This window comes from Phacochoerus africanus, chromosome 1, assembly GCF_016906955.1.
Source record: "Phacochoerus africanus isolate WHEZ1 chromosome 1, ROS_Pafr_v1, whole genome shotgun sequence".
NCBI lineage: Eukaryota > Metazoa > Chordata > Mammalia > Artiodactyla > Suidae > Phacochoerus > Phacochoerus africanus.
The window spans coordinates 197,321,625-197,345,692 of NC_062544.1; the positions used below are offsets into that span (position 1 = coordinate 197,321,625).

At 37.7% G+C, this 24,068-nt stretch overlaps 1 protein-coding gene across 1 annotated transcript in view; it reads left to right on the plus strand.

Moving 5' to 3' along the window:
* The window catches only part of KCNMB2 (potassium calcium-activated channel subfamily M regulatory beta subunit 2), a 252,089-nt gene that overhangs the window by 206,139 nt on the left and 21,882 nt on the right, over positions 1 to 24,068 (plus strand). Inside the window, exon 2 of the mRNA XM_047786798.1 lies at positions 16,948 to 17,070. Coding sequence (XP_047642754.1) covers positions 17,015 to 17,070 — 56 coding nt within the window. The 5' untranslated portion in view covers positions 16,948 to 17,014. The remainder of the gene's footprint in view (positions 1 to 16,947; positions 17,071 to 24,068) is intronic.

Here is a 24,068-nt window from a genome sequence, read left to right on the forward strand (position 1 = left end):
ACAATCACTCCAGGTAGGTTCCAGAAAAGATACCTTACCCCATTGCTAAGTGACAGAATCAGAACCCAGGTCTATTTGGTTCATAGCTTTTACGTCTTATTGGTATTAAATAAGTATTTTTATGGGGATTTTATGGAATGACTGATTAAATCATTGACCATTATTGGTACTAAAATTATTCTTTAGGTCGATGAATAGAGATCCCTAAAAATACAGGACAAGTCCAACTGATACTTACTCTTAAGGAAAACAAGTACACAAAATCTAGTCAGAGATTTTAAAAGCATGCATACTCATTAAATTATAATTACCTATATGCTTGATAATTTATGTTGACCTGATAACAGCAAAGTCATATATTAATCTTAGAATCATCCTTGCCTCTTGTTTTCACACACTCTACAATTAATCCTCAGCAAATCCTGTCAGCTCTACCTTCAGAACATATTCAACACCTCCACTGCCACCGTACTGCTCCTCAAGTCAATCATCTCTTGTCATGACCACTTCTACAACCTCAGGACTCCCTACTTCAATCCCTGACCTCTGCAGTCTGTTCTTAACACATCAGGCAGTGATTACAGTAAAATCTACATTAATTGTGTCTCTGTGATGCTCAAAGCCCTCCAATGACTCTCCATTTTACTCAGAACAGACCACTACCTACTGGCCCTTTTGAGATCCGCTGCCTCCTATTTCTAACTCACCTCCAATTACATCCCCCTAACTCACTCTGATGAATGCATACTTGCCTCCTTACTGACTACTCCTCAAAACCATGGGACATGATCACCTAGGCATGTTTACACTGGTTACTCTCCAGACTTAAATGTGAAATCTCTTACCTCTTACCACTGGCTAAAACCTTCACCATCTCAAGTCTTCACCAACGTGTCTTTTATCAGTAAGATTTCCCTGACTGATATATATGTTATAAACTTCCTCCTCCCCCAGCATCACCCACCTGACCCAACATCCTCTCAGGTGCTTATACCAACTGACTTGATATTTGTAGCCTTATTTAATCTTATCCATTTACTCCCATTTCAACGTATTACATTGAACAGTATGAAATTATCATTTGCATAGGTCAAAAATGATCAGCTATCTGCAATTTCATATTGTTTAATTTAGTATCTTTATGAGGATCTGTTTTATTCTCTAAATTTCCTTATGCAGATAACAATGCCTTGCATATAATATGTGCTCAAATAGTACTTGTTCAAAAAAAAAAAAAAACAATTCATTTGAGGCAAATTTTAAAGCATTAGAGCTTACAGAAGTAGTCAAGTATCTTATCTAACTTGTAGTAGTCACTTTCCATCTCAGCTCAGTTTGGTCCTCAGTTACCATCTCACGTGTCCACCCAATTAGGGAGCTGGTCTGCCCTGAACTCCCCTGGTGGTTTCTTCAGAACTCAAAGCCAAAGGAAGCCACACCATTTGCCTCTGTCACTTCAAAGCCTTCAAAGCTCTGAGCTCTGTTGACAGTTTCAGAAAGAGAAGGTAACTCTTACTTTTTGTTGCCGATTCCCCTTGCATATTCTATACTTGCAAAAGGGAAACCTGGCATATAGACAAGGACATCTTCAGGCCCCAGGCAGACTTCCAGAACCATCAGTCATGCCTGCTCTTCTGAGTTAGGAATAGGGATAAGAGAAAAGGCCTGGAGTTTTCCCTTTTGGCTCCCTTTGCTCAAGGTTTAGAGATTCCTGATTTCCAGTCTTAATACTTACTAGGCACATTTTATTTCTTACTTCCCTTTATTTATTCTCAGCAATTTACTCCTGTCTTTGCTTTCTTACTAATCAATATGACCTTTACATATGTGCATGGATGATTACTTCTTTACAGTAGTAGAAGTTCAATAACCTCAGGCCTGCTTATCCCAACTCTCTGAATTTGAGTTCATAATAATCAAATAGACTTCACCTCTTTGTTCAGCCAAATTTCAGAACAGGACTCTCTTTCATTCAGAACATAATCATTACTGGGTGCAATGAAGAGAATGTGCACGTCTTGGAAATGACCACAATGCATGTTCGCTGCCTCTTCCTCAACTCTTTCTCATTCTCCAGATCAATATCCCCTTTTGGGACTCTAGAAACTCACTGGGAACATTCATCTGAATGTTCTTTTGCTGAAATAACTGCTGAGCAGCGTGTCGTAAGGAGTTCCCATTTCGCTGGTTCTCATTTACAGAGAGGAAACCATTAAATCTTCATTTTAGTTATTATGCAGCAAATGTTCATTGTGCCCTTGTTCAAAAATATTGACTCAACTTTTTTTAGGACAGGACTTTATGCTTAAGTTACAAACCTAGCCTCCACTGCTATACCCTTCCTCATACTGAATCTTGGGAAGGCTCATACTGAATCTTGGGAAGGTAGAGGATAAAAGAAATAAAGGTGAGTGGGTTAAGAAGCAGATCTCCAGATCACTTACTGTGTCTTAGTCCATCTTAGTCCATTCAGGCTGCTGTAACAGAATACCACAGGCTGGATGGCTTATAAACAACAAATTTATTTCTCACCGTTCTGGAGGCTGTGAATTCCAAGATCAAGGCACCAACAGATTGAATGTCTGATGAGGATCTACTTCCTGATTCATGAATGGGCTACCTTCTCACCATGTCCCCACATGGCAGAAGAGTTGAGGAAGCTCTCTAGGGTCTCTTTTGTCAGGACACTAATCCCATTAATGAAGCCTCCACCCTATGACCTAATCACCTCCCAAAGCTCCATCCCCTAATAGCATCATCTTGGGGTTGGGATTTCAACTTACGAACTTTAGGGGGACATAAACATTCAGTCTACAATAATGTTTCAGGCCCATTCCATAGTTCCCCCTGCTTCCATTTCACAGTTAGATCCGGAGAGTCTGAGGAAGAAATGACCTGGGTTCAGGGAATCAGATGATACAGGACAGTGTCTCTATAGGAAGTTTCACAGAAAGGAATTCTGATCCACTCTGGGACTGTAAGTCTTTTGCTCTCATTTATATTTCAGGAAACATGTAGGCAAGACCTACTTCTTGAAGTGCAGCAACTTCCTTTTTCTCCAAACTTGGAACAACTTTATCTTCCTTCTCTCCCCCACTGTCAACTGAGGGTATATCAAATACCCTCAACCGAGGGTATAATCCCCACTGTCTGCTAACTCCAAAATAGGCAGAGACAGTAGGGAAAATAGCCCCCAACTTGACCAACAGTTTATTGGTCATTTAAAAACATAGAGCAGTTTTAAAGGTCAAATATGTGTTCCTTCTATCATTTCAGTATTTCCCTTGTCTCAGTGACCTTAATTTTGACTAGAAGCTCTTCTCTGAAGTAAAAAAAGGAGTTCCCATTGTGGCATAGTGGATAACGTATCTGACTAGGAACCATGAGGTTGCAGGTTCGATCCCTGGCCTTGCTCAGTGGGTTAAAGATCTGGAGTTGCCATGAGCTGTGGAGTAGGTCGCAGACATGGCTCAGACCCCGCGCTGCTTGGCTCTGGTGTAGGCAGGCAGCCACAGCTCCGATTAGACCCCTAGCCTGGGAACCTCCATATGCCACAGGAATAGCCCTAGAAAAGGCAAAAAAAAAGACAATAAAAAAATAAAATAAAATAACAAAAGATTTCAGCTTGCAGAGGTTAACAGGTCTCCCAGAACCGTCCTCATACAAGTGCAAGTAATAGAACTGCTTTATGAACCAGGTACACTCTTTTCTCTGCCATATTATTTGCAGTCTGCTTCAGAAAAGCATCCCCAAGTTCAGAGACATATCATAGCATCTTTGACTTTCTGGATTAAGAACTAATACGTGGTTCACATAAAAATGAGCAGGCTATTAAAAATGATCAGAAGTTCACCAATTAATATTTGTTACTAATTCATCAAGTTCATTGCTATGCTTAAGCACCTAATTTTTAAAGACTTCCCATATTTCTGATACTGGCCAAAAACAGGCAATTAATCTCTCACATCTAGAGTGGCATCTGGTACCTAGATTATTTCTACCAAATATCATATAAATGAATGTAATAATAAATGAAAAGCCCATAAAACCTGTTAAAAATATTGTTAAAAGGATAATTTTTTAATTGTTATTTCCCCAATATAATTTTTTTCTACTGTACAGCATGGTGACCCAGTTACACATACATGTACACATTCTTTTTTCTCACATTACCATTCTCCATCATAAGTGACTACACATAGTTCCCAGTGCTACACAGCAGGATCTCATCGCTAATCCATTCCAAAGGCAATAGTTTGCTTCTATTAACCCCAAGCTCCCAATCCACCCTACTCCCTCCCCCTTCCCCTTGGCAACCACAAGTCTGTTCTCCAAGTCCATGATTTTCTTTTCTGTGGAAAGGTTCATTTGTGTCGTATATTAGATTCCAGATGTAAGGGATATCATATGGTATTTGTCTTTCTCTTTCTGACTTCATTCACTCAGTATGAGAGTTTAGTTCCTTTTTAGAGAGAATGTTGACAAGGAATGACCTAACACTTATATACTGGATAAATAATAGAACTTCAACTCCTACGTTAGTAAAACCTAAATTTCCTGTATTTCATACTAAAAATATTAGATTCTTAAAATAGAAATTATTTTCCTGAGATATAATCACTTACCATCATCAGACATATCATTTATACTAAGTGGTCATCCTGCCAGAGTATTTGAGGAACATTTTGAAATGATGAATATGGCTCTTGTCAAACATGTTATTCCTTATGTAAATGCAAATTCATTCACAACTGACAAGGTGATAAAGAAAATTAGAATCATTTTGCTTGAGTTTTGACACAGGAGAACACCAAGGGCAGCTCAGGGACTTTATCTTCAGGGGCTTCTGAGAACAAAAGCCAAACCTTGGTATATGGTATACACCTGCCCTTCTGAGTCCCTGCACACATCCACTGCCTGCAGCCTTCTCTCCTAGATGTTTCATTTGGCATTTTCTTTATCCTCCTCAATCCTTCCTCACTCTTCCCTCAAGTCCATTCACTACACAACTGCCCCAGAGCACCACTCCATTCAATTATTCTCCCCTGCGGTTAATGATGCCACCATCCACACAATCCCCAATGAGAAACCTGGGTAATGTTTTTAAATTCTCTTTCCATCACTTTTTCTCCCTTTAATCCAATCAGTCAACGACTTCTGACCTTACATTTTCCAAACATTGCCTGAATCTCCTAATTCTCTGTTATCTCCACTTCCTTAGGCTTTTGCTTGGATTATTGCCATAACCAATTAATTTCCTGCTTATCTTTTCATCCTGCTCTAATTTAACCTAAACACTATCTTCAGAATAATATTTCAAATATATAAATATGATCATGATACTTGGCTCCCTTGCTTTAAAAATATGTGATGGATTTCAAAAATTTTAAGTCACTGAGATATTATGTGAAGAACAGTTGGATACCATGCAGTTCATGGTAAAGAAGTGTTGGCAGGATAATACAGCTGTACTAAAACATCCGGAAAACAAGAGCAATAGCAGAACTTTGTGAAGATAGATTCCAGTTCAAATTATAAAAACTCTTTTCTTTAAATAGAAATGTCCAAGAATGGGTGGGATTTTCTCCAGAGAAAGTGGATTTCCTTTGCTTGAGATGTTTAATCAATAGTTGGATACCTCCTTGTTTAGAATATTCTAAAGGGATCAGAGCATCAGATAGAGGGGAGAGGAATAACTTCTAAAGGTCCTATGAGTCTCAGATGACTAAGGGCTTAACCTATCAGTTAACAGTAATAACTGATAGTGTTTCTATCAGTTTTTAGAAATAGTGTTTCTAATAATTGATTGTTTTGGTAAATTCTATAAAGCATAGATATTCGTGTCACTAACACTATATTAGGTTGATTTATCATTCCCTCAATAAACCTGTTTATTCAGTGCTATATAAACTCAAGATCTAGTATATACCCTAACATCTGAAACAATCTTTCCTGCCCCATGATTCATGATGGGGGATTTTTAGCCAAATGCCCTCAACTGGCAGATATCTCCAGTTACTGCAGCTGCATTTCCTTATATTTCTTACAGAAATTACTTCAAAGAAGCAATGACCATTTTCCTTCCCTATAATTTGCTTACAATTATTTTCATTCATTGACATGTTTTGAAAGCAGTGTGGCAAGAGTGAGTTTTAAGAACAGCTTTATGTTGACTTTATGTATCAATTTAAATCAGGTGAGGAAGTTCAGAAACAGAGAAATGGGTCACTTTTTGACCTTGAGACAACTTGAAGTTTTGAGGTAAATCCATTAAGAGGAGCTCCTTCTATGAGTTCCTTCTATGTGCCAATAATACTATTTTTAAACATTAACATGCTAAGGTATGCCTAATTGCCAACTCAACTGGGTCACCATGCTGTACAGCAGAAAAAATATATATATAAATGATTTTTTAAAAAAAGCGCTACATGGTCATTAAAATGGAAAGCAGAGAGTCACACAGTGACCCGCAAAGATGGAACACTTGCCTCCAAGTCTGTCACAGTTGTGCCACGAGCTTCTCTTTAATTGTTCCAGGCTCACTTCCCCATCATCAAGCTAAGCAAGTCCCAAATCCTCTCAAAGAAAAGTGGAGACCAGCTTGTTCTCTGTGGTCCTGAACCACCCTTCTCCCTTGGGAACACACTGAGGCCAGTCTTTGAATCTATAAACCTTGATGTTAGAATCTGTACTTGCACTTCACTCTTTGACCTGGATTTGTCCACTGGCTCTGGTCTATCCAGTTAGGATGTCTCCCACCCACCCACCCAACCTGCACATACTCTGCTCACATTAATGAGCCTATTTAATTGCCCATTTCATCTTCTTTGGCTATCAATTTCCTTACATCCTTCATCTTCTTTGGCTATCGATTTCCTCCTCCTCCAATTGCTGCAGGTAGATATTAAAACCCTCATTTTTACAGATAATGAACTTGAGATTCAGAGAGATTAATTAACTTATTCCATGTCACAGAGCAAGAAAGGAATGAAAGTGAGAGGTAAAGGCAATTCCATCTGCCTCCTTGATCCATTTTTGCCTCTTTCCAATTTAGGGATAGACAAGTGGATTGAAAAATAAATAGGACTCCAAATTCTGTCAGTCAATCATCTTCTTAGGTGTTTTCTCTTAGTCCTATGGGTTCTTAGTCCTTAACGTAGAACTCAAGATCTTATATGCAACAAAAGGTAGGAGATGTGAGTTCTTTAATCAAACTCTTTCAAGGTACTTATGTTATTTATCAGGCTCTCTCAGTAACTAAATCATCATCACATCAAGCACTTTCCAGACAATTGTGAAAAATAAAGTTTAAAAGAAGATTAAATATCTAGTTTACTATTTCTTGAGAGTTTTTCACCATAGAATCCAAGCAGTTTGCACAGGTTTTTCTTCAACACACATCCATCAAAAAAGAACTGGGAGTTCCTGTCATGGCTCAGTGGTTAAGGAATACTACTAAGAACCATGAGTTTGCAGGTTTGATCCCTGGCCTCGCTCAGTGGGTTAAGGATCTGGCATTGCTATGGCTCTGGCATAGGCCGGCAGCTATAGCTCCAATTGGACCCCTAGCCTGGGAACCTCCATGTGCCATGGGTGCAGCCCTAGAAAAGACCAAAAAAAAAAAAAAGAAAGAAAGAAAGAAAGAAAGAAAGAATCATTATTCCTGTTGCTGAAGTTCTGGGGTTTCTTCTTTTATCTTTAAGTATAGGCCCTTCTACTAGGTCAAAGAAGGATTTACAACTTAAAATATTTTTTCCTTTGCTTGCCTAGTGCCTTTTGCATTGTGAAAAATTACTTTTACAATTAAAGCCATTTGCCTTTTACCTGCAGCCTTTAAAAGAATCTATCCTAGAAAATCAAAATATGTGAAATCTCAATATTGGCCTATGGCCTAGAATATCTCTGACAGCTCTCCCAGCTTGAAAAAGCCAGTATTCAATGATTTCTATGAATTCTGTCTCAAATCCCTTCCGTGAGAAAAATGGTCTTAATTTGGCATTTATATACATTAGGATACATAAGTATATAAACATTTATTTATATGTATATAAATAAATAGCTGCCAATAATATCGGATTCATTTAATTAAAATTAATTAAATCTTTACAATAAATCTTGAAAGTTGCATTAATATTCCCACTTTAAGGAGACTGAGACTCAGAGAAATTAATTAGTTTGCATCCAATATAATATTGATAGAAAGGGGGCAAAAATGGAGATTGAACTCAATTTTTCTGTTTCCAGAGTTCAAAATTTCTTACCACTATTCCACTTGGCAATGAAAGATATGGATATATCAAAAGAATCTCTGTCTCACTGGCAAAAAGAAAGGGCTGGGCTACTTAATTTGAGACTGAGAATACTCAGTTCAGGATGCTGGTTTCCTCCAGGAGTAGAATTTTATACATATAATCAGTAGTCAGTTCAGAACACCTTTTGGGGAAGGTGGTAAATAAATCTGGTTATAGTTCACCCAATGACCACCACAGTTGGACAGAGTAGAGCCTAGGAACCATATTTTCTTACCCCAAAAAAAGCTTCCTCACCACTCTTTCAGAGCAAATCTAAAGTTTCCACTATCACAGCTCTCTATCACTAACTATCTTTTTGGGATGGAGCAGTGAATGGTTTTAACAACCAGGTTAGAAAAGGGGCTATATGGAAGACAGCAGAAAGAGAGGAGAAAACATGTAGCAGAGCCTGCTGGAATCCTGAGAACAAAATATCTTCCTGTCCAAGATATCCAGCTCCATAGCAATGTCTAGATCTTAGAAATCCTTTTCAAGGATCATTAAGAGCTCCTTCCCTTCCCTCTACTCTGCTATCTTTCCTAGGGGCATTACTGAATACTGCATTTAAGAAAATAACAGAATGAGGAGTTCCCGTAGTGGTGCAGTGGAAACGAATCCGACTAGGAACCATGAGGTTGCAGGTTCGATCCCCGGCCTTGCTCAGCGGGTCAAGGATCCGGCATTGTGTGGTGTAGGTCGCAGATGTGGCTCAGATCTGGCATGGCTGTGGCTGTGGTGTAGGCCGGTGGCTACAGCTCCAATTAGACCCCTAGCCTGGGAACCTCCATATGCCACAGATGCAGCCCTAAAAAGACAGAAAGACAAACAAAACAAAACAAAAAAGAAAAAAAGAAAGAAATCAACAGAATTGGAGTTCCTATAATGGCTCAGTGGTAATGAGCTCAACTAGTATCCATGAGGATGCAGGTTTGATCCCTGGCCTCACTCAGTGGGTTAAGGATCCAGTGTTGCCGTGAGATGTAGTTGTAGGTCACAGACACAGCTCAGTTCTGGTGTTGCTGTGGCTGTGGTGTAGCTGCAGCTCCCATTCAACCCTTGGCCTGGGAACTTCCATATGCCCCAGGTGCAGCCCTAAAAAAGCATTTAAAAAAAAAAAAAGAAGAAAGAAAAAAGAAATCAACAGAATGTAAAATAGAAAGAAATTACATCTAACCAGAGACAAATTAGAAGTCAAGTAAGTCATAGGATCAGACCTTGAAAGCCATTTTCCAAAGCAGTGCAAAATATAATCTTTCTGATAAAAGGAAACATATAGAGTCATCTCTTTTGTTTCCCTTACATTATATATGAGGACTAGGAGACCTGGAGGCAAAGGCCCCAGTTACAGACTAATCATGGCAGAGCTAGAGCTGCTTCCATGGCTTACCCTTTTCTTCACTCCTTTCTCCAGGAAAAATTAAAGATCATATTTATGACTATCTACTGAATATATTTAACTTGTGAACTTTTATATTCATTCTATTATCTTCCAAGTCTAATATATATTTAACCCATTCCCAAGAGATAGTAATACTTCCATATAATTAACTCCTCCCATACTGTACCTACTTTTCATATATTAACTCACATATATGATATGTCATATATATTCATATACTAACATAGATACACATATTAACTTCCACATGTTCATGTTATTTATATATAGTATACTGATATATATGACATTATGACAATGTAGTATCATAAAGCATATACCACCACAGATATTAACTCAATCTTCACAAAAATTCTATAAGGAATATACTATTATCATTTTCATTTTACAAAATAGCAAACAGAGATGAAACAGTATTAGAAATTTGCCCAAGACCATGTAGATAGTAAGGAGTGAAGCCTGACTGGGGGCCCATCTGTCTATGTTCCTACTGTTATGCTTGACTTTATTGCCCTTTTCTCACTCCTGCCATTTTTTTCCTATCAACTCTCACTCTCCCTCTCTAGCTTTGATGCGGGGCAGAATGTAGTACTCATAGAAGAAATAAGTGAATGCTGCTACCATCATTAAGCACCTTTTATGTATTTGACATGGATTTTTGCCTGGCAAAAAATGTACAGGTTAAGAGAGCATGCATTTTGAAATTAGGGTTGAGCTAAAATTCTGTAATAACTGCTTAATAGCCATGTGATCTCAGACAATTTACTTGCTTTTCTGATTATCAGTATCCTCTCTCCTGGTAAACAGAGTCCTAAGGGTTACTGCCAATGAGCTAAGTCACTAGCAGGTGAAAAGACAGTTACATTATTTAACTTGAGCTGTGTCTTCCTGAAGCAGAAATCAAACAAAAACACATCACAATTACATGAACAACAGGTGGCCCACATGTGTAACAGAAGTCACTAAGCAATTCCCATACCCATCTCCAGCCAGAGAAGTCCAAAAGTGGTCGACTCTGTTACTGAAAAGCAGCTTGCAATAAAAATTCAGAGAATCATTCTTATTTGATACTTCTCAAAGAGGCTATCGTGTTCAGTGATACATTTATCTCTACAAGTGAAGAGCAAAGGGAATGATTCACTCAGTCTTTTGGGCATCAAGCAGGGGAGAAAGGCCTTATATTCCTGTTATGAAACATATTATCAAGGGACCTCAGTGATAATGGGCTAGTCTTCCAAACGGTAATATTTAACGGGTGTACAGAGAAACAAGAACCCAACAAAGAAAAGGAATGCGTAGCTACAAAGTGAGAAAATGAACCAACAGAGCACTGTCCTGTAAGTCAAGGTTGTAAAGCATTTTTAGAGAAAGGAAATAACCAAAAATACCAAATTCAGCAAGGTGAGGATTTCCCGCCGTGGAGCACTGGGACGCAAGTTAGATCTCTGCCCAAGCAGAGTAAATTAAGGATCCAGCATTGCCACAGCTGCACTGGAGGTTGCAACTGCAGCTGGGATCTGATCCCTGGTCTGGGAACTCCGTATGTCATATGGGAAGCCAAAATAGGAAAGAAAAAAAAAATTTAGCAAAATGTGAATAAGGTGTGGAAAGACAAGAAGCTATTGGACATACCCACTGGGAAATCATAGCACCCTTAGAAAGAATACCTATGAAAGAAAGAGAGAGAAAGAAAGAGCAGCTGTGAAACAACACAAATGTCAATTTGTTATTCTGATTCGACTGTCAATTCAGAAGCAGAAATGAGTGGCTTGGGAGCTTGCAGCACCCAGTACAGCACCTGCCACATAGAACACACATAAATGTTGTCAAATGGACATCCAAATGAATTAATTAAAACAAGGCGTAGTAGTTCATTTTGTAAGAAAACGTCTCAAAGTCTTTTAAAAATGCCCTTAATAAGAAGTACCAATGTTTTCTAAATTAAATCACTAGGTCTAAAATTATCACCATACATTTGGCTTCTCCCGCCAAAGGCCCTGGAGCCAAAACAACTCAGTTCCTACTGAGAACATATAATTTGCCGTCTGCAAAAGATTAAGTCTCATACATTAGAAGCACTCTTAGATCTCCATGCTTAGAGTGACCTTTTAAGTTGCTGCTGTGATGTCATTAGTGTTACAGTTTTACACAAGATTAGACATGTAATTAGGTGTTAAATAGTTCCGCTGGCTCCTGCTTGCTGTTTAATAAAGCAGAGTTCATTAAGAGTATCCCATATGCATAGCTCAAGGCCACTGACACTAGAAAACTGCATCCACTTTGCTCTTTCCCTGTCTGGTATGCCACCTGTCCTTGTTGCTATCACCTCAAGGCCTGACAGGAAGTGAAAAGCCACTGCACAGAGAAGCACTCACAAAACTGTTACTCTCCAGCTGAAGCTTCTAGAAGCAGGTGGAGTCTGCATAAAGAGCTGAATTGAAACCAGAACCCGAGAACTTTGGCTGCACATCAGAATTAACTGGGAAGCTTTTTAAAAAATTCTGATGCCAGGGACCACAACCCAGAGATTCTTATTGGTCTGGCTTGAGATCTAGGTGCCAGGATATTTTAAAATTCCACCTGATTCTACTGTCCAGTCAGTGTCAGGGGTACCACATTTATGCTCCTCTCACTCAGGATGGGTATCAAGGTACATGAGGAAGTACTGCAGATCTCATTATCTCAGTATCTCGGGAAACAGTTTTTCTTCTGCCAGTAACCCATAAAAATAAAAAAACAATAGTCTCTATGTACAAGTACAAAGCACCTTAATTGGTTTTTTTTACAAAAAGATAAAATCCAATTCATTTGTTTTTAAAATTATTAACAGAAGGAAAAAGAACTAAACAAATGTGCCTTGATTTACTTCAGGTACTTTTGCAACTATTCACTCATTAATCTTCCAAGCAAAGCCAGAAAGGCATTATTATTATTCCCATTTTTACAACTGGGGAAACTTAGATGCAGAGATGCTAAACTGATTTGTCCAAAGTCACACAGTTTGTAGGTGGTGATGCCAGGAGGCAATCAATTAGGACCCATCTGACTTTCCTGCTCACATCTTCATTAGATCATGCTGCCCTTTCTAGAGAAAACCTTATTGAGCGATAATTCAGCAAGCAATAGAAACTTTCTGTCCATGTCAAGAAAAGAGAAAGAGGCAGCAGGACAATCAGGAAAAGCAAAGAGAGGAGGTAGCAAGTGGGAAGAAGGATGACATCCTATCATCTGGAGGACCTGGGAGAATACAATACAACAGCTACATCCAGCAGTAGTGAGTCATAACACGGGAGGCCAACATGAGTATCTGTGGTCCTGTTTCCTAGCAAGTGCTCACTCCCCAAAGTGCATAGAAGTCAACACAATGGCACCAGCTTTGGGGAAATGAAAGAGCCTTATTCTGAGGTTGACCAGCCAGAAAACAGGAGGCAAGGCTCTCATATATGTCTCCCAGATCCAGGGATCAAGATGAAATGCAAAGGATTAGGGGAATTTCAAACTCAGTAACTGATTGGCTAGTCTTAAATCAGTCTATATAAACTATTGATGCTGCTGGAAGTCAGATTTTCCTTATCGAAGCTCACTTTGTAAAGGGCTCTGGTGCAACCTTCATATTTGAGCTTCACAGACTGAAGATGCTTGGTCCAGGGTTATACTGGAGACATGGGTTCCTGTCCTGCACATGCACCATGTCATGTCTATAAAATAACTCCACATTTTAATCAAAAACCTATTTTAAGGGAACAAAACCAGTTTAAGCTTGTCAATGTTTTATGTGCTATTAAAGTCTTGCTTTCCAATAATAGATACTTAGATAATCAAGGCAGGCAGCAAACATAACCAGTGTGTCACTGTGTATCCTGCCTGCATTATGCCATAAAGATGCAGCCCTGCCCTGGAAGCCAACAGGGGCAGATTTTCATACAACCAGAATCAACTGCCTTGCTGTAACAGAAGTGAGTATCAAGAATGGGAGCAGAGTTGAGGAAGCTATTTGTGTGGGTCAGAAAAGTCTTCACAGAAAACTTTTGTCATCTGAGATGGCCTCAGAAACAGAGGAACTCATTCACTAGGCAAGGAATGGAGGCAGAGGGAAAGTGTAAACTGAGTCAGAGAGGTAGAAACCCTCTGAGGTGTGTGTGCTTGAGAAATGGAGAGGGGCCCTTTATCAATTCCTAAGACAAACAAACTGCTACATTCTCCCTGACTCTGGCTTTCTTTCGAGGTCTAGATTACGTCTTTTAGGGTATATAGTTTTCAGACCATACTCATCTGCAATCATATAGTCATGGCTCCACCAGGTTCACCCCAGTTTCTAGGTCATTTATGATGGGATTAGATCCAGGTTTCCTCCCCCTGCCTAAGTCCTGTGCATCCACTAACACAGATCTCTTTTTCATGCTAGAATTCCAAATTACATTTTATAAAGTGCTTTTTTGTCTCTATATCACTTTCTAATAACAATTCAAATGAGATATCCTTTGTCTTATAAAGTGAGTAAAGTTGAGGTAATTACTTAAGGAGTTCATGAGGGCTGCATCTGAGCTGAAAGAACCACCAAACCAGCTCCCATTAACATCTGGGTGTTTCTTTGAAGCCTGAAACTTTTTCAACCTCCATGGAACCATTATACTATTGTCCTTAAAGCAGACACTCCCTTTCATTTTAATTTACAACAAACTTAGCATGTTTTAAATAACAGTTTGTCTTTGCGAAAGAAAAATGGGGTGGAGAAACTCCGAATCCACTTTTTAGAATAAGCGGTCAATAAGGAGTCATTAAGTCCTTTTCAACAATCTTCAGATAGTTAATTAGAATAAGTCTATCTTTCATCTCTCCCTTTCTGTATCATCTTCAAACAACAGAACAAGGGTACAAAACTGAACTAATGACACACAGTCTGAAAAGTATCCTAAGTGTATTAAAATCACCACAGCCCCTTTCACTCTGAATGATTTCAAAGCATTTTTAATATGGATGATGTGTCTGTTAAATGCTAGCTAATAACCAGTAACAGGACAGGAGCTCAGCAATGTGTTGCTTCACCTAAACGCAAAGTGTGCCACTTTTCTTTGTCTGCTCCAACTCAACCCTTGGAGTGACTAAAGCATTAAGAAGATCCCACCAGAATAAATGCTGAAATAGCTTCCTGAAAGTTTAAGCCAATTCTCATTTTGATGAAGTAGTTCACTCAGCTTACATTAAAATTATTATTTCCTGAAGGCTGACTTGTTTTAATAACAAATTTAATCCCTATTCTATATTATGTGTTTTTTAAAGATGTTCAAAAGGGAACCTAAATAACTTTAAATATCCCAGATCCAAGTCATTTAAAGAGCTAGTAGATTCAACTTCTAAATCTTTTTGAAACTGTCTAGGGTATCCATTCAAGTGTATTCTTTTATTCCTGCCATTCATCCTGGGAGGCCAAGGATGGGAATATGACTTTTTGCATCTATACTGGAATCACCTTCCACTGTCTCTGTTCTTTCTATATCTGATGCTGACCCAGGGGTTACAGAAGGAGATCTCTTCCCAGACCTATTTCCAGAAAGTCAGTATACAATGACTTTAAAATATGCTTCCACTCATTATTCAATTTACTGAGTCACAAAATTTTGGAGCTAAGAGAAATCTCAGAGGTCATCAATTTCAAACTTTCCATGTTACAAATTAAAAAAACTACACTGCAACAAATGGAATATGATGGAAGATAATGTGAGAAAAAGAATGTGTGCGTGTGTGTGTATGTGTGCATACACACACACACACACACACACACACATATGAATGACTGGGTCACTTTGCTGTACAGCAGAAACTGACAGAACACTGGAAATCAACTATAATGGAAAATCAACTATAACGGAAAAAAATAAAATCTTTAAAAAAAAAAAAACCTAAACCCTAGGAAATACAAGTGACTTTTTCAAAGCCACACTGCTAGTCAGTTAAAAAAAAGGGTGGAGGGGGAGAGGGTGATAACCAACCACTGAGCACACGCTCTGAGCCCTACCTAACTGCTTAGTGTTTCCTGCAACATCAGCATCACTGAGAGTTTGTTAGAAATGCAGAATTTTGGGCCCCTTCCCCAGACTCACTAAATCAGAATCTCCCTGGTCACAAGATTCCCAAGTAATTCCTATACGCACTGGGAATCACTGGGTTAGACCATAACGTGTCTTTCTCCAGAAAGCATGAGAATTGGAAACAGCAGATATGGCTCTGAGCAAAGGGCTCAATCTCCTAGAAACATCATTTGTAATCTGGAAATAACTGCATCATCTACTTTGCAGGGTTTTCATAATATAAGCATAACATAGATATAGGCATATAAGTTTCATGGTCTATACATAGATAATATATTCAAATTGCCTGGCCTGTAATATCTAATATATAGCAGTTACTATTATTTCCAATCTCAGGCTCGCCATTAATATTGTTCTCAACCAAAAGGAAATCCATGAGTGACTGCATATCCATGAAAAAATCAGCTTCTTTCCTTTGTTCTATTTGTTAAATGTCATTTTAATTTTCATATGTGATTAAGATTTCCATGCTATTTCATATTTCTAACTTCAAGATGAAAGAACTAATCCCCAAGTCAACTCATAACCAAAAGAACACAACAGGCTTCTAACATCTTAACTCTGGATACTTTAAATCTAGCCACTAGGAGCCAGAAAATACCTGCCACCACTGCTGCTGTAATTTTCTCAGAGACTCAACAGCCAAGGGATGAACCCACAGCTTTGGCAACAGTAGAACAAATTGAAACAGTGATCTTTCATCACCAGCATGTCAAATCTGTCAACATCAAGAAAAACAGTTTGAAGAGGGACAGAGAAATAGCATTTTAGTATCCAAACCCAAACCAAAATGTTGGGAAAATATAGAATACAAAACTGTACCAAAATTATATTTGTAGAGAAACCTTTTGAAGGGAATACGATAGTAACATCAATTAGAAAACTGTTTCCCTAAGGTGGTGATTAGCAATGCATTGGAAACAGCTCAGAGGCTTAAAAAAAAAAAAAAAAGAATGTGCATTTCTGAGGGAGGGACCCAGGCTACTGTGTTTTCTAAAAAATTCCCAATTGATTTTACTGTGCAGCCAGGCTTGAGAACACTGCCCTACAGCAACAGAAACCTGGTCTTATTTAAGATGGTCAATCCACTGAGAGGCATCAGTTGCTGTTGATACAGAGTTCCCCAAACTTTAAGTAATGGATTTAACTTCAGTATGTACTTTTCTAGGTCTTTTCGCCATTCCTCCAGGACTTCCACCATAAGGAAAGGAGCCCCTGGACCAACATCCTCTAAGATGTTTATATGGACTAGTGGCCGGACCTCTTCAACTTACAGACATGATGAGAAAAGGTAAATCACTGGGACTCCAGGGGCTTTTCAGAATCATTTAACCTGACTACCCAGAGAGATGCCAACAGGAAAGCGTTAGGCAACTGAGTTTTATATTTTGCAAGTATTAACTGGGTGGGCTCTACATTGAGGGAATAGGTTTTCAGACACTGGTCTTCCTCCTCCTTGCACTCTCCATGCTCACTCCAACCATCTAACTTTGCAAAGGCTATTTTCTGACAGAAATGCCCTTTGCCCATGCACATACATTTGCACTGTTCACTTAGCTAATTCCATCTCTGCCTTTAGATATCCATTCAGTCAGAACTTCCCACCATCCTCTTGACCAGCACAGAATTTGTGTTTTACTCTCCTTTGAATTTTTACCACCTACCACTGTATCTGGCACATAGTAAATGCTCAATAAATACTGAACTGAAATGATTAAAATTATATTTCAAGGCACTGGACATATGACAAGGAAGCAAAAACTACAAGAGAATGAAAACAGGTTAGACAAGCCCATGGAACCCTCTCACATCTTGGAAGAATAGTCTGGGGTTGAAGAGAAATTAGAGAATAAAAAAAAAGAGTAAAGGGAAAATGCAATGTTAGTGAAAGACAAAATGACAATTATGCAGCTCAACCCAGCCCTCCAGCTTGGGAGTAAACGCTTTCATAAAATTTTCTGGCCATTTAAAAATATTGGTTTCTTTCTTTTTTGTCTTCTGCATCTCTATCTTATTGATATGATACTATTAATGGGTTTGGTGAGTTTATTTATTTTATTTTATTTTATTTTATTTTTGTTGCTTTTTTAGGGCTGCACCTGTGGCATATGAAAGTTCCCAGGCTAGGAGTCGAAACAGAGGCACAGAAATATGGGATACAAGCCACATCTGCAACCTAGACCATAGCTCACAGCAAAGCCAGATCCTTGACCCACTGAACAAGGCCAGGGATCAAACCTGCATCCTCATGGATGTTAGATTCATTTCCGAGGCACCACAACAGGAACTCCTGGTAAAGCTAAATTTTAAACACATCAACATCAACATACTGAAACTTAACCAAGGCTCACCTGCCTGAAGAATCTGATGGAAATCAGGATTGATAAATGGTGTTGGGCATTAAGAAGAAGAACCTGAGAGAGGTTTACTTCAATATAAGTTTTGAGAGCTGATACTTCTATTCTTCCTTTTAAAAATCTGTATTTCTGTACAGATAAGTCCTTTGAAAAATTCTGAAAGCAAAATTATTCTTCATGATAATTATATATTACAGCAAAAATCTGGGAGCAATTTTAATATTTACTATAGAAAATCTGTTACATTATGGAAGGTGATATATTACAATTTGAAAATATTTTGGCATAATATTAACTGACAAGTTGAAAAACTGCATACAAACTATAATTTCAGCCATAAAAATATATTTGTATATAGGAAAAAGCCTGTAAAGAAAAGCATGTTTTTTTATTCCTCCATTTTCCAAATGCTTTATAATGAATATTATCTTAATCATGGAAAAATAATATGAAGTTTAAATAAAATTTCAGCTCAGAGGACAACTAGTATTTGATCAAAGTCTTGGTGCTCATCATGACCCAAACAGATCAAGTGAAGATTTACACTATCTTTTTTCATCTCTAGGTTTTCACATGCTTTTTTTCAATGCTTAATCAAAGTTATTTTTCATGTGCATTCAAGCAACTAAGCCGAATCATCTTTCAGCAAGATCTTTAATATAAGACTGAAATTTTAAAATTCCACATTTTGTAAATTTCCTCATTTCTTAAAAAAAAAAAAAAAGTCATTACCAGTAAGGGTGCAGAACAGCAGAGCTTTTGCTGCCCTACAGAAATGTTTTCACTGCAGATGAAGCATGATGTATTTGTTTCACCTTCTATTTATTCTCATTGAGTAATTTAACTGAACCACTTGGTTGTACAGCAGGAATTATCACAACATCATAAATCAACTAACTACATACACTTCAATAAAACTTAAAAAAATGAAAAAATAAAATTCAAATGTAAAATTTGAAATAGATCAATAAAAGCAAATTTACAGTGAATATTCACAACTCTGGGGGCATGTGTTAAAGACACTGATGTGGGTGTCATACTTGAATGAGAGATAACCAAGTTGATTGGAGTAAATAAACACTATCTTTATAACAAAAAAAAACCTCTTCAGGTGCATTAAAAAAAATCAATTTTAATTACTTAAACGTATTTTAATCACTGAACCTGGTAACTTCATGAATAAAGAATGAGAACACTTTAAAATATATATATATAAAAAACAAAAGTAATAACATTCTAGAGTCAATTACTGTGTATTTCATGCTTTCATAAACAATTCTCTTCTAATTTATAAGATAGGGATTATTATGCCCATTTTACAAATGGGTAGGTAGCTGAGGCCTAGAGAGTTTTAATAACTTTCAAGGGTCCAACAACTAGCCAGTAACTGAATCAAGATTTAAACCCAATTTTGTATTCTCTCCCTTGCACAGACCCTTTTAAAACATGAGACATTTGGAGCAACAGTGAACAGCCAAGTGCACAAGGGGAAAACTGTTAAAATAGAGTTGAAAGCTGTATATCAAAAGGGGTATTAAATATAGACTATGATACACTGGCAATATTTGTGGGGTTAAAAGGAATGAATAATTAGCTTCATATTCTGTACCAGTAAGATTTTGTAAAACTCTTAAATTACTACTTTCATGCTTTTATCTTCAAAAGTATGATGTCATGCTTGATTTTAAATAATTAAAATACTGACTACAAGTAAATCATTTTTTTTAAGTAAATCATTTTCAGCAAGCTTATTTATGGGATGGGGATGCCAAGTCTTATGAAATCAATTTGCATGACTTTGGCCTACAAAGTCAAAGACAAAGGGAAAGACAGCCAACAAAAACAGCAATAGGATCTGCCACTAAGCCAATATCCTTGGTCTGATGTTGGTTCATTAGTGTCTCTTTCTTGACCACATCTCCATCTTCACTGCCTAATTCAGACTCTTAGAGGACAAGACTCAGATTTTAAAACTAACTTTAAACAGCATCGATTGTTCTCCTTAAGATGCTCTTGACGGCAGTAATCATGTTGATAAGGATGGTAATCATGGCTGATATTAAATCTAGATAATTAAGATCCTCAAGTTAATTATTTGGAAATAAATTAACTAGGTTTCCTGGAATAATTACCCAAACTGCTGGTAATTGTTTCACCCTTAGCTTCTTATTCTGCAAACCTGGCCCCTGTGTGTCCAGCTTCTCCAGCTGTGTTTCCCAACCATCCCAAAAGCCAGGCAGCCAAAAACACTTGGCTCCACTCCACAATGCCTATTCTGACACCAGAGCCAACTTTGTCAGGGTACTGGCTTTCCTGGGATTCCTCAAGAGATGGAACATCAGGAAACAAGCTACAGGCAGCGCAACTAAGTGGAAGGAAAAGTTCACCGAACATTTTGAAACCTCATTTTTATGGCTGGAGGGAAGTTGAAGTCCATTTTACATTTTGTTCATTATTTCAGTTCAAAACCAGTCCTTTTTCTGATCATCTGTTCTATGCAAAATTCTAGTTTCTATCCTTATCCTCCATTCCACAGGCCCAGAGAAGGAACAGCTTTTCTTCTCTGAACAGACTTCTTTCTTAGGTGAACCAAGGCTAATTTCAAAATTGCAGGAGTCAAAATAAAACAACAGCAACAATAACTAGTTTAAAAATTAAAGAGAGAGGTTATTGGACAAGGACATTACAACTGAGTGTTTATCAAATATTCCTTGGATTGTTTTTATTATTGAATTAATACAAAGAAACATTTATCAAATGCTAATGTACAGAGAATCATGAAATAATAAACATCTGAGTTCCCTTCATTAAGCTTAAAAAATAAAGCAAGCAGAATTTTTGAAGCCCATGAGGATGCTTATCTAATAGCACCCTCTCCCTATCCCAGCCCCCATCCAGAGATAACTACCTTCCTGTTTACCATTCCCTTGCTCTTCATGAGTTTGTCACATCTGAATGCTTAAACACCACACTGTTTATTTCTGAATGTTTGGAGACTTTGTATAGTGGAATCATAGCATATGAATTATTCTGCAACTCCCTTTTTTCACCAAACATAGTCTCATGATTTATCAGTGCTGATGTGAGGAGGTGTAGCTCATTTTCTCTGCTGTGCTGCTGTGTAGTATGCCATTAAATGAATATACCACCATTTACTCATCTTAGTCTACTGCTAATGGACATTGGCATTATTTCCAGTTCTTTTTGTACTGACAGTGCTGCTAGAATACTTCTTGTTGATGTCTCCTTATACATGTGTACAAGAATTTCTTGGCATATATACCTAGCTTGGGAATGATTGGTTCAAAGGTATGCATGGCTTTTATCTCACCAGGCAATGCCATTGCTTTCCAAAGCAGCTTTAGATGTGATTCTATTGCTCTAGAGGTTTGGGGGTTTTAGTTTTCATCCATCCCGAGGGCACTGTGCTTTCAATTCGCATTTTTTAGATTAGTAATGAGATCAAGTTTACTTCCCTAGTCCTTTCCCCTGAAGTGCCTGTTCCAGTAGAAAATGTGTGGCCCATTTTTCTATTGGATTTTTGTCTTTTTTTATTGACATATGAATTCTTTATAAAAATCCCTAGTTGTTTCTACTTATTTTTTTTTTTTTTTTGCTTTTTAGGGCCACACCCATGGTAAATGGAGGTTCCCATACTAGGGGTGGAATCAGAGCTATAGCCGCCAGCCTATGCTACAGCCATAGAAACGACCTATCCCAGCCGTGTCTGTGACCTACACCACAGCTCATGGCAATGAGGGATCCTTAACCTGCTGAGCGAGGCCAGGGATCGAATCCACATCCTCAGGGATTCTAGTCAGATTCATTTCCGATGACTCACGACAGGAACTCCTAATTTTAATACAAGACAGAATGGTAACTACTGGGTTGAAAAAAAAGAGAGAACTAGAAGATTAAGTAAAAGAAATATGTTCAAACCAGAGGGAAAGTATAAAGAGGTGGAAATTGTGAGGAAGGATGGGAGAGTACATGAATGATAAGTCCCAGGAGAAGGGAAAGAGAAGGAGGAGAGAAAAAAAATAACAGAGACTTCCTTTTCTGACAGTATAGTAGACCAAATACTCAGACCAACCCTCCCGCAGCAACAATTTTAAATGCTGTATAAGCTATTAAAAACTTTTATAAAATCTCTATTAGCCCTTGGTCTGTTTATTGTGTGCAAATAGCTTCTCCCAATTTACTTGTGTTTTCATTTCCTTTATAATGTCTTTTCATAATCATGTTTTTAATTTTAATGTGTCATCAGCAGTTTTTTGAATACTTTAAAATCCCTTCCAACCCCAAGTTAAGGGTTTACTCAGGCACAGTTTTCTTAATATTTTGTAGGTTTGCCTTTCACAATTAAGTCCTTAATCATCTGAGGTTGACTTTTGTGTATGGTGTGAACTAGGCACCCATTTTTTTTTCTGTATGGATAACCAGTTGCCTAGCACCTTTAGTTAGACAGCTTATCCCTTCCCAATGTCTGAAAGTACACATGTACCATATTGTAAGTTTCCATGTATGTATGGATATGTTTCTGGATCTCTATTCTGGTCATTTTGTCTCAAACATCACATTTGAGCTTAAACCTTTGTCATCCTAATGCATTTGATATCTGGTACAAAAGTTGAACACTTTATTCTTTTGTAGTCAGGAGTGTATGTGCTATCCTTAGATGTTTGCACTCCCATATAAATTTTATTTTTATTTTTTTGTCTTTTTTAGGGCCACACCAGCAGTATATGGAGTCCAGGTTAGGGGCTGAATCGGAGCTGTAGCCGCCGGCCTATGCCACAGCCACAGCAACGTGAGATGTGAGCTGCATGTGCAACCTACACCACAGCTCACAGCAACACTGGATCCTTAACCCACTGAGCAAGACCAGGGATCGAACCTGCAACATCATGGTTCCTAGTCGGATTCGTTTCTACTGCGCCACAACGGGAACTCCCCATGTAAATTTTAGAATTGGTTTGTCCAGTCATGCCTACCCCACTTCCCCAAAAAACTATTGTGGTTTTTATTGGAATTTTATGAAAGCTATTCATTTGCAGTAAATTTACATCTTTATGTCACCAAGTCTTTCTCTGAATATGATTCTCTAAATGATTTGTATAATATAGGCAGAACTCTCCTATAAATAATTAGAGCCTGGTACTTCCATTGTGAGGATATTTTAAACTTATGATTCCTTTTTTTAGTGGTTTAGAACTATTAAGGTTTTCTAGTTATTTCAAAGCAGTGTCAATAATCCATGCGTTTGTAAGAATCTGCTATATGTTTAGGTAAATTATACAAAGTTTTTAAATGTCTTGCTATAAAGTTGTTTTTAACATCCTCTATTATCTTTCTAATCTAGTCTGTATCTAAACTTATGATTTTTAAATTCATGATATTTGAGTCTTCTCTAGATTTTCTTAATCAGTCTCATCAGAGGCTTATCCATTTCATTAGTCTTCAGAAAGTTAACCTTTGATTTCACTGATTCATCTTTCATTTATTTCTACTCATGCTTATTTCCTTCCTTATGCTTTAACATTATTAACCTTTTTATAACTCCCTATGTTGGATGCCTAGCACATTAATTTTCAGGCTTTTATCTAATCTAAAATAAATATTGAAGATTACAGTGCTATGTATTATTTTAGCCATATCCCATTGGTTGCTCTATAGTGTTTTTCTTATCACTCAGTCCTAAATGTAGGAGTTCTATGATGTCTTAGTCTATCACCCATGAGTTATTTGGAACTACATTTTTACTACCATATTTAGAGTTATTCTAGCTATTTTTTTGTTAATTATTTCTACCCTTGTTGCAGTAGAGCCAAATAAGGTAGTCAATATATAGGGAGTATTTCTCAAGGCGTTTTAACTTATAAGGATACCCTAACTTATCTGAATGATTCCTGTAATTTTTCTTTATTCCCTC